Source organism: Chondrus crispus, genomic scaffold (assembly GCF_000350225.1).
Source record: "Chondrus crispus Stackhouse genomic scaffold, scaffold_360, whole genome shotgun sequence".
NCBI lineage: Eukaryota > Rhodophyta > Florideophyceae > Gigartinales > Gigartinaceae > Chondrus > Chondrus crispus.
This window is the reverse complement of record NW_005179251.1, coordinates 49,776-61,486: the sequence shown is the minus strand read 5'-3', so window position 1 is coordinate 61,486 and position 11,711 is coordinate 49,776. Positions and strand designations below refer to the sequence as shown.

General features: G+C 52.4%; 1 protein-coding gene across 1 annotated transcript; it reads right to left on the bottom strand.

Moving 5' to 3' along the window:
* Positions 1-10,365: 10,365 nt before the first annotated feature.
* Positions 10,366-10,692, bottom strand: CHC_T00000571001 (hypothetical protein). Its single transcript, XM_005717994.1, has one exon. It carries the CDS (start codon positions 10,690-10,692, stop codon positions 10,366-10,368), a length of 327 nt encoding a protein of 108 aa, XP_005718051.1.
* Positions 10,693-11,711: the final 1,019 nt, after the last annotated feature.

The following is an 11,711-nucleotide window of genomic DNA, read 5'->3' as shown; positions in this document are numbered from 1 at the left end:
CCACCGGCAGGCTCCACCAGTCTGCGGATTGCTTGTACATGTGCATCCGATGGTCGGAGGCCTTCGTTGTCGACGACGTGCCCCAAAATTTCCACTCGACGTACTCCAAAAGAGCATTTCGACAGCTTTAGACGGGCACCAGCGTGTAACAGCGAGTCTAGCACTGATGCCAGTGCACTCAAGTGAGCCTCTTCGGTCTGTGTCCCTACACTTACGTCATCCATAAACGCCAGCACGTCTTTTCCTTTACGACTGCCGAAAATCACGTTTACGATCCGTTGCAAAGTGCCCGGAGAATTTTTGAGTCCCTGTGCGAGCCGCGTGTACTGTAGTAGCCCGACTACAGTTCGGATTGCCGTAAGGGGTCTGGACTCGGGGCTAAGTTCTACTTGATAGAAGGCATCCTTCAAGTCAAAACAAGAGAATATCCTTTTGCTACCGAGCCAGTCCAGGACCTGACGCATATCTTCCATCGGGTATGAATCTGTAACAGTAGCATCGTTCAGCGCTCGGAAGTCAGCGGTAACGCGGATGCTTCCGTCTTTTTTCCGCACAAATACATTGCTGGACGCCCATGGTGAGACGCTGGGCTCGAGGACACCTAACGCAATGAGTTTCCGCATGGCCTCACGCTCGACATCCTGCTCCTTCGGAGATCGGCGCCGTAGTTTTTCAGAAATAGGTTTTACGTCATCTCGCAACTTTATCTCATGCGTGACGCCCTTGATACAGCCCAGGCCCTTGAAATTTTCTCTTCGTTCCCAGAGTAGGCGTTTGAGTTTTCTCTGCATGAACTCATCTTCCGAGAATGATTTGTAGTCCATGTCGTTGTTGAGATAAAAATCGACATCCTCGCCCTCCAAGATCTTGCAAACCGACTCAGATGGCGAGCGTGTACTTTCCCGGCCTACCGGTCCACAGTGCTGTCTTCCATCAACTGTGATGCTCCCCGTGTTCGTAGTTAGGTCCATACGCAGGCCGTTCTTTCTCCAAAACCCTCTGCCAATAAGGAGTTTATCGGGGAGTTCATTCAGCACTCGAACCTTTTCGCGAAAGGATCTCCCCCAAAGTTTAAAGGAGAGCAAGCCCTCTCCCTCAACCTTAAGGAGACGTCCATCCACAGCTTGAGCAGTGGTGCCATTGGGTGTCAGTTTTCCCTTATTGCGCAGAAACCAGGCCTTATCTGCCCATATAGAATATGCGGCGGTGTCGATGGGCACCCAAAGCGCTTCTTCGTGCACTACTACTCTTACTGCTACGTCACTGCTGTCTCCCCCTTTCTGGAAACTGGGCTCTTCACAGGAACATACCACTTCTGCTCTCCCATGTAACCCCTTCGGGTCAGAGATTTGCCCTAATTTTGAGTTTTGCAGGGTCTCGCCGGGCCTTCTCGATTCCCCTGTTCTTTTCCCTTGTACTGCTTATCCGATTTTTTCTTCTCACAATCGCGAGAGATGTGTCCAAGATTTTGGCAGTAGTGACACTGCACATTTGCGAATCTGTCTGTCGGCGTGCGGTCTTCCTTGATTTCTCGCACGACTTCAACGCAACTGGACTGTGCCGAGGACAGGCTAGATACACGGCTGACAACCTCATCAAAGGATCCGGAAACGAGCTTAGATTGGTCTTGCAATCTGATTGGGAGTCCGGTTTTCAAACGGTTGAGTAGTAACCCATCGTCGATCTTGTCCGGTAGCAGCAGAGATGCAGATCGTAGTCTCCATGCAAATTTGTCAAATGTCTCCCTCCTATCATTCCACCTCATAGCAAAGAAACGATCTCGTAGGGAGGATTGGTGCACTTCATTGCACAGACGCTCTTTTAACATTTGCCACAGATCTTGACATTGTGCCGTTGGGTTGCTGCTTGCAATTTATTCATAGACCAGGCGTGCGTTGCCCTCAAATGCAAGAGGGAGCAGGCGCCTCTGGCCGTGCGTAGTGGTCGGAAAGTCAATTGCAAGACGATCCCATGACCTCTTCGCCACAAAGAAAGACCCGTCTCCAATCCGTTTGCATCTCGAGCTTTGCATACCCTTTTGGTATATCTTATATGCGATATGGGCGGGATATACTTCGTAATCGATCGCTGATTCTTCAGCTCTCTTCTCTCCCGCACATCTCGCTTGGGACTCTGGTGGGTATTTTCTCGCCTTAGCGCCAATTTCTTGGCGATCAAACGCGTTCTGCGTCATGGAAATGTCTCCTGAGGGCCTTCGTTCTTGTGAAATTTCCTCTGCTTTGACATGCCGTGACTGCAGAACCGGCGAAAACGCCTCTTTTCGTTTCATTCCCGCGATTTCTGTGGCCAATGTGGATAATATACTCTCAATCCTTTCCAATGCGGCAGGCCAATCATTAGAATCGTTCACAGGTGAGGATTCTTGCGGTACATCTTCTTCACTGGCAGAGGCTAGCGGCCCCGCCTCCCTTCCCGCTGTGGGTAGGATTGTCTCAGTAGCTTGAGCATTTTCTTGCTCCCCTGGCATCCCTTCGGGAGACCTTGCTGTCTCCTCATCGTCACTGCGCGGGTTTGCGCGAGTTCCGATCACCATGTCTCCGGGCGTGCCTTTCCAGACGACTCACAGTCGTCCCTTGCGTATCACTTGTGACGGCGGACAGCCGAATGCCTTCTCTTACAACGTTGTAATGTTGCAGGTACCACCTGCGGCGCGTGATAATCAAACAGAAACAGTGCTTTATCAGCCCTATCTTCAAGGACAGCACGAATGGGTCACAATGAACAGCGAGAACATACAAACAAATAGTTAGAGATGATTCCTACACAACGATAATAGCCGACTTTCCAGTCCTTCAGGCCTCACAATCGCCACCAGTGCAAGCTCTCCCTTCCCGCTGCCATGCCCTTCCTGCATTCTTCCCAGACTTGTGCTCTACTTGCAGACAATAGCCGCGCCCAATTGATCCCTACGCGCCCCCTGTCCGCTTGACAGCCTCCAAGCCCGCGCCTTTTCCTCCTCTCTCCAAGTCACCGCTCACATTGCGTATCCTGCTCAGAGGCGTTGTCTGATTCGAAAAGATCGCACCCCCTCGGAAAGTGACGACAGACTGTACCGCGTCCTTTTGAGCGACTCACAGTGTCCGCCAGGACGGCGGTGAACGCTTTTGTTCCGAGCTGACAGTGCAGGACGGATGGCTCGTCCAGATTCGAATTATTCCGTCACACGTGTCCAGGATTCACACGGATGCCACCCGAGAAAGAGTATTCGCAACAGCACCACCGATCAGGAGCACTGTCTACGGAAGCATGAGGGAGTTGGGAGAGGGGCGGTAGGCATTGAAGGATGGGGGAGGGGTGTGTGAGAGAGATAAAGAGGTTCGAAGGCGGGGTACTCAAAAATATATTGTCCAGAATTGACTCTTTTCCAGAATTAGACCAGTGAGAACGGTACTGTAGAACAGCCGTTTGCATGCATAATGCTTACAGTGGCTGGACCTTCCTCAACTTCTGCCATCATGAAGTGGGGAGCAACAATCAAACTGATATCTTACACAGTGTAATTTATCAGGTGGTTTGTTGCTGGTGTCATTTACACCCTAAGTGCGTCTTTCCGCGAAGAAGTCACGCCAACATTCATCATTCACGAAAGAACAAGCGAAAGCACATCATCTTATCCTACTGATCCACACGACCGTCGCCACTGATGCTGCTTTCGTTGACAACGACAAGAGTGCCACGCGCCGAAGGCCTCAACCTTCGCGTTGTGTGACAACGACAAGAGTGCCACGCGCCGAAGGTTTCAACCTTCGCACCCCTGTTTTTCTAACAGCTGGTGCTGTTCTCACGCAAAACACACTCGGCACCTCACCAAGTTCTCTTTCTTTCTGTTCTGTCCTTGGAGTCTGGCTGTTTAGGAAAGAATGCAGGAAAGCTTCCGGCAAGAGACGGGACCAAGCAGAAAACGGCGAAAGATACGGTCTCCCGATGTGTTCATAAGCCATGCTGGCCCGGACAAGCTACACATCGCACGTCTTCTTTCCCAGAAATTGGAAGATCAGGGTTTTAATTGCTTCCTCGACAAAATCTCGCTAAAGACCGGGGGCCACGGACCGGATGCAATGAAGAAGGCTATGGAGTCTGCTATGGTCGGCGTTTTCATTCTTTCTCCCGAGTTTGCAGCTCGAAAATGGACGATGAGGGAACTGCGTTGCTTCCTACGTAGAAGGGAAGAAGCAATAAGGAGTGGGAGGCAGCCACCAACACTGATTCCGGTGTTTTACAGACTAAGTATTCGTGAATGCAGAGAGTTGGAGCCCAACCGGTACCGGGATAAGGAAGGAAAGAATATTTTTGAAGTGGAGAAATTTTTTAGCGAGGAACGACAACGCGAGGCGAGCACGGATATGGTGAAGAGGGAGCTAAAAGAGCTGGCAGATATCACTGGGATTGAAAATGACGTAAGGGCAACAAACCTGCCGGGAGATAAATTCGGCCATCTTGCAAGGGAACATCTTGTTGAACAAGTATTTCTGGAGGTGAAAAAGCTAAGTGAGGAGGATTCGAGCGATGTTGTGACAGAAGGCGTACATGGCCCACTCGAGGAAGAGGCGAAGAGGAGCGACGCCAGTGGCGATGCTCGTCATCAAATGCGTACTACATCCGCGGAGAAGGACCCGAAGAAGGATGGCTTCAAGGCTTCGTTTCAAGTGCCAAAGAACCCGGATCATGTCATACTGAAGTTTGGACGCAGTGAAGATGCTGGCAACAGTACGGAACGTACGACGGCTCCGGAAGAACGATTGAGGCGGAGTGTTTTGCGTCCGGGAGACCGTCAAAATGTTGGTGCTGTTGGAGCGCGCCGTGGAGGGGTTGTGGGGACGAAGGGGATGGGAGGCATCGGAAAGTCTTGCGCCCTACGCGGTCTGGCCTCGGATGAAGAGGTTCGCAGCCGGTTTTGCGACGGTATATACTGGCTGGTGCTCGGTCAAGACGCGACAGAACGAGGAGTAATGGAACAGCTGGCCCGCATCACGAGAGAAAGCGGAGGGGAAACGCAAGCGAAGGAGGTGCGTGAAGAAAGCGTGCTAGAATCTGCGGTTTCGAGGGTCACAGAGTGGTTCAAAGGGAAGACAATTTTGTTACTTATCGACGATGTCTGGAGAGAAGGCATGGTCGGGAGAGAAGGCATAGCCGGAAGTAAAGTCATGTCAAGACTGCGAGAAATTGCGGATGTGGAGAACAGCAGCCGTACAGCGTTCACAGCGCGAGAGTGGGGCGTGGTGGAGGGAAGCGAAGAAATCCAATTTTCGACAAAAGAAGATGCTTCCTCTCTGGAAATCTTGCTGAAGTCTGCTGACCTACAACGTGAAGAGGTTGATGACCTGGTGGATCAAACGGATAGGATACTGAGGTTTTGCGGTGGGCTTCCGCTTGCGCTGTCCGTGGTTGGCAGAGCGATTGCGAGACATCGTGAGATTGCGAAAGAACTTTGTCTGAAAAATGTGCTTGATGAGTACTTGGAGTGTCTGGAAGATACATCGTCAATACTATTGGACGAAAGAGCGGATGGGACGTACCTATACGAGAACCTGTCAATGGCGTTTGAAGTTTCGTTGTGCATGATGGATCGAAAGAAGACCAGAGGAGATGGGCAGTTGATGTCCTACGCCGAGATGTACGAGTCGCTGGTGGTCATTCGGCGCCAAGGATGGTTGCCGTTGAGCGTACTTTGTTTACTATGGAAACAGAAAAGGAAATCTCAGACAAGAAGAGTGCTACACGACTTCGTGGAGGCCAGTCTAGTGGAACGAAAGGATGGAGTGTCAAGTGGTCGCAAGATCGCCGGAGTCAGGTTGCACGATTTGCAGCTCGATTACGTGCAACAGAGATGTGGGAATGGGGGAGAGAAGAGGTGGAATGAAAAGCTTGTGCAAGAATGGCAATGGAACGAGAGTGAGAACAGGAAAGAAGCGCCGCCGTGGGTTTGCGGGAGAGGGTGGAAGAAGGATATGGTGGAGGACGAGTATTTCCGACACAACTTGTGCCGCCATCTCAAGGGGGCGCAGCTGGGCGAGGATTTGTGGGATGTTTTGAGTGATGCCAGGTGGGTGGCAGAGAAGTTAACTCGGGCAGAGGGGCTAAATCTTCAAGAGGATTTCAAGATTTTGACGGACGTAGCCGGGGAAGACGGAGAACGGTGCGAAGCGGGAGGCAGGCTGTGGTCGTTGCAGAAGATTGCTAGACAGGCGGGGCTGAGTGCGTCCTTTGTTCGTCGAAGTTCGAGAGAGGTATGGTTTCAGCTGTACGATGGTCTGTTGAGATTCAGGAACGAGTCGGAAGTAATTGGAGAGTTCTTACGCAGGATAGAGGAAGTTGCGGAGAAGCCGTGGTTGAAGTCGCTTACACCTGGCTTGAACGTATCAGGCGCGGTGCAACACATATTTCCGGACCAGGGGAGGGTGGTGGGAATGTCGGGATGCGCAGCTAAGAACGAAGTGATCGCTTGGGGGGGTAATAAGAAGCATCTGTTTCGTCGGACATTCCGGGACGGGGAAATGAAAGAAAACGTGTTGTTTGAAGTGGCATGGGGTGTGAGCAGGTTTTGGTCGGAGAACGGAAAGTACGTAGCGGTAGTACAGGCAGATGGAACAAGCGTGCAGGTGTGGGATATGCATACAGGAGCTACAGCAGAGCGAGTCGGACGGGAAGTGGATGTAGGGCACCTGGGCCGTTGCCCTTTTGACTTGCCTTTTGACTTGACGGGGGATGGAAAGCGAGTAGCGATTGGGGGAGCATATGGTGTGGTTGTGTTGTGGGATGTTGAGAGAGGTGTGAAGATCAAGGGGGCAGCGAATATGTGGGGCCATGTTGTTAAGAAAGTATCGCTTTCACCGGGCGGGAAACGGTTGGCGTGCATGGGAAAATGCGGCTCAAACGTGTCAATTTTGATACTGTGTGCAGAGACAGGGGAGAGGGTTCGGGTGATTGACGTGCCGAGTATTCGACTGTTCGACTTCGATCGGCCCAAGTGGTTGATTTCGTGGTCGAAGAATGGAAAGCGGGTCGCGTGCGTGTTCAAGATGGAACGTAGAAAAATTGAAGGAACAGTATCTGAAGCAAGATTGTGGATCTTTGACGGGGAGACTGGTAGGAGTATCGCGGAAAGCGCGCCTTTGGAAGACGTTCGCTGTCTTTCATGGTCGGAGGACGGAACGCTGTTGTGCTGTGGCGAGGACTGTATCGACGATCTGGGTGTGGTGTCGGTATGGGACGGACGCTCGGGGAAGAGAATATCGAAATTTGATGATTTTCGGGCAAGGGCAATATCTCTGTCCGGGGATGGGAGATGGTTGGCTGCTTCCAGTTTCGGCGGGAAGGTTTCTGTGAGGGACACAAAGACCGGGGCAGAAGTATGGCGGCACATGGCGACACACGGGTCGCATGTTGAGGTCTTGGGCTGGCTAGAAGATGGAAAGCGGATGTTTTCTGTGGATGACAATTTCAATATTGTCATTTGGAGGTGGGATAATGTGGAGAGGGTGCAGGAGGAGGAAGAGGAAGTCGACAAGGTCAACAAGGAAAGGCGAAAATTCACGGCTGTTGCGTGGTCAAGCGATGACATATGTGCTACTGTGGTTGGAGACGGAGACGTAGTGATGTACGATGTGAAGACGGGGAAGAAGATGTGGGGGGATGCTGAGACACACGTAAGCCCTGTGCATTGTCTGGAGATGTCTAGAGATAGCAAGCGGGTGTTTACGGCAGCAGTGGATGGAACGTTTGCGATGTGGGACAGCAAGACGGGCGACAAGTTGTGGGACAGCAAGACGGGCGACAAGTTGTGGGAATGCGGGGAGGCCTGGGCCAAGGATGGTTACGATGGTTACGCAAAAGCATGTTGGTCCAATGATGGGACGAGGGTGTTCGTGTCGTTTGGAAGGGGGATGGGGTTGTGGGACGGGAAGACTGGGAACAAGTTATGGGAGAGAATCACAGACGCCTACATGCATATCAGGTGCCTGGCGTGGGCTGGAAACGACACGAAGATCGCGCTTGGCGGTAGCAATAACGACGGCAGGGTCGTGCTGTTAAGCGCCAGAACGGGAGAGGCGATCAGGGTGGCATGTGGGCATACAGATGGCAGGGTCGTGCTGCGGGGCGCCAAGACAGGAGAGACGATGGGCGATGCCCCCGAACGTGTCCCAGATTCGGTCGGCCTGAAATGGGCTGCGGACCAAGGTCTGCTTGAGTTGTATTCAGACGAATTTGCAGACGAAGTTCACATAGATTGGTTCAACTTTGTGAAGCGGCCCGGGAGAGAAGGTGAAGAAGGTGTGCGGGCTTCGTTCTCTGTTGGGTGGGCTCCGTTCTCTGTTGAGCGGGCTCTGTTCCCTTATAATGGTTCTCCTGTTGCGGTGAAGTGGTCTCCAGATGACAAGTGGATCGCGTCAACTGGATATAATATGGTTGAAATTGATGAAAATGGGAAACCAAGCAGAGGCGGAGTTATGATCTGGAATTGGGAGACAGGTGTAACATATCGGTACCAGCTCTATGAGTATGGTTTACCACGCTATCCGCTGGAATGGTCTGACGACGGACGACGCGTAGCCCTTGGAATTGGAGATGGAATTGGAGAAGAGCTTGCGATATGGGATATTGAGACAGGGGTGATGGTGATGTTAAGGTATAGCACAAACTATAGTGAACATCTAAGGCAGATTGCTTGGTTCCGGGACGGGTCGCGAATAGCGACGTTGGGTACTGCAAGGTTTGGTGGAGGAACGTTGCGAATCCTGTCCGTGACGAGTCAAAGCGCTGTCTGCGAAAAGCAATACGATGATGTTGGGTATCTCGAAGAGAGCGATCTGCGCCAGTTCATCGATACGAATGAGGGCAAACTCACGGCGGCGGATCTAGAGAGGAAACTGGAGAGGAAACTGAGGATTCGGCAAAAGGGAGATGGAGTGTTCTACAAGACAGGAGATGACGAAATCCGCCTAGCAACCGTTGCGGGATATCGTTGGTACTGTTCTACTTCAGGTCGGCACATTGCGATCCAGGTAGAAGCAAAACTGTACTTTTACGAGCTCGTGCAGTAGTGTGATTGTGAGTGTGTGAATAACCACTAGGCAAAAGGGGATGTCCCGGCCAGGACAGGAGGGGTTGTACCCACGGTATATGTAGTAAGGGATGATGTGCCAGGAGAAATTTGTATGTATTTGAAGTTGTTTCTAGTTACCCGACGCCTCGATGCCCCTCTCCGCAAAAAAAGTAGCCGGCACATCTTTTCTATGTGTCGCGCACAGTTGCGTCAGTGTGCGGGGAATAGTGTCGTCCAACGTAGAGACTGCGCGTAGCGAGACCAGCAAACAAAACTGGAGGCGGAACAGGCACATACGATATCAGTCGTTGTAGTACAGTATGAAGTTCAAGATATGCACGGCGGATTTGCGGTGGTTTTCGCTTTGTCAGGTATTAGAAACTTCGTTTCCGCCAGGAAACGAAACCTTGACGACGGTGTTAGCGTTGAGGTTGACGGCATGTGTAGCGTCGAAGACGGGCGGTCGTCGGGAGGCTGTGGCTTGTTGGTAGTGGTGGGGGAGCATGATGGAGCATGAAGAGGTTGTGTGAAATGGAGGTTTTTGGCTTGTTTGGACACGGGCAACTGCTCGTGCACGGACACTCACACATCAATGTGTATTAATGTGTAAGTGTGTTGAGTGTCCCTGTTCCAACCATCTCTTAAGAGATGGTTGGAAACAAGAAGCACTGGGCCGCATGCACCCGACGCGAAAAGTGGAGGAGGAAGAAGACAGGGGTACGGGGATACCGCCGTGGCTATCCGATCAGCATTTGTTTGTGGTTACACCGTCAGGCCAGGCACTCTTCCTTGTGCCTTCCTTGTGCTCGGTGGGATGGCCAGAGACGACATTGTTTCCTGCCGCGGCCATTCTTGCTCGCCGGACATTCTCACTCACCGGAGGTACGACAGTCAGAAACACGTTGCAACCTGAATGTGATATATACATGTATAGTGAAGTCCCTTCTGCAATACATTTCACATACCGTACGTGTACAAAAAATGGCGGGAGAACGAGAGAACGAGTGTGTGTTTTGTTCACCGTCGAGGGCTTGGATGACGTTCCCTTCAGTGAGGATGAGGGTGTCGTCGGCGGAGGCGATCGGGATAGAAAGGGGGGGAAACGAGAGGGCGGCGATGGGAACGGCGGTGCACCGGGAGGGGCGAGTCTAATGGCCATTTCTGAGTTGTGAGTTGCTGCATTTTTCTTTGCTCAAGACCTTGTTTCAATTGAAATGTTTCAATTAAAAAAGCGTTTATATAATTTAATACTGTAGCGCACAAGGGCCGACTCTCAGCACCCGGCGCCTACCGCTACGTGATCAACTTTCCGTGATCAACTTTCCGTGTTGCCAAACCAAAGGCATCAACCCCTCCTCGTCCTTCTCCGGCACCTTGACGCCGTCAATCTTCGTCAAAACAATGTGATGGTCCTGCACATCCTCGGTATGCTCAATCGTGCAACTTGCCGCCACCATGCACTCTTCCTCCAGCCGTGTCCTATCCTCCTTCCCCAACGCAGCCCTCGTCACGTACCGCTCGGCAATGTCCTTCTGCCTTGTCGAAAGCGCGAACAGCCTCACGCCCGCCCCGACCCCGCCGAACCCCGCGTAGAACGCGCTCGAGTGCCCCACATTGAAGCATATCATCCCGCGCGCCGCCGCAGGCACCGTGACGGACGTCGCCGTCATCGCCAGATCCTCCCCGTGGGCCGCGCTGGTTGACACCACCCACATTGCCGACGGCATCTGCCGCAGCAACGTTTTGGTTTGCTTGTCCAGTGGGTAGAACGGCAGCTTGGAGCGCGGTACGTCGAGTGCCACCGCGCGCTTGGCAAGGTACGTGTCTCGGTAAATCGCCTGCACGAATTCCGCCTCGCCTAGGCTCACCGCCGTTACCACCGCCTGTACCACGGCGCACCCGCCCACGACGGAGATGTTCTTCAGCGATAAGTCGGCCGTGACGCCTGTCTTGCGCTCGTCCAGCATCAGTGACGAGGATGATGATGATGACGACGTCGAAGGCCGCGGCGCGAGAAGCTCCACCCTTACCTGGTTGAGGGGGTCTTCCGCGACGAGCGACGCCCTTTTGAAAAACTCGTCATCCGTCACAAATAAGACCACCTGCTCCGGCTGCATGGAGCACCCGCGAAAGGTGTCCAGTTCAATCTCCGCCCCGTCAAACGTGCACCGGTAGTAGTTGGTCACCGTGTGGTGCCCAATGTCACCAACCACTTGCTGCCGCTCTGCGGCGGAGAGGCCCTTCTCATCGCCGGAGCTCGTGGACGTGGAGTTGGGCTCGCTCCGCAGGGCGGGACTGAAGATGTTTGCCGAGTAGAGGCTCTTAGCGGGTGCGTCGGGCCACGTGGCCTCGGCGCGGTCCATGATTGTGATAACCACTGACCGGTATAAGTTATACCGGTCAGTGGTTATCACAATCATAGCATCCCCACCGGTAGTGGTTATAAGTTATAACCACTACCGGTTATAACTTATAACGTAAACCATAAGTTATACCGGTCAGTGGTTATCACAATCATAGCATCCCCACCGGTAGTGGTTATAAGTTATAACCACTACTGGTTATAACCACTACCGGTTATAACTTATAACGTATAACCACTACCGGTGGGGATGCTATGATTGTGATAACCACTGACCGCTATAAC

What these genes read in the sequence shown, in the direction of transcription:
- CHC_T00000571001 (XM_005717994.1), bottom strand. Translation starts at nt 10,692, where the DNA reads ATGATATGCTTCAATGTGGGGCACTCGAGCGCGTTCTACGCGGGGTTC.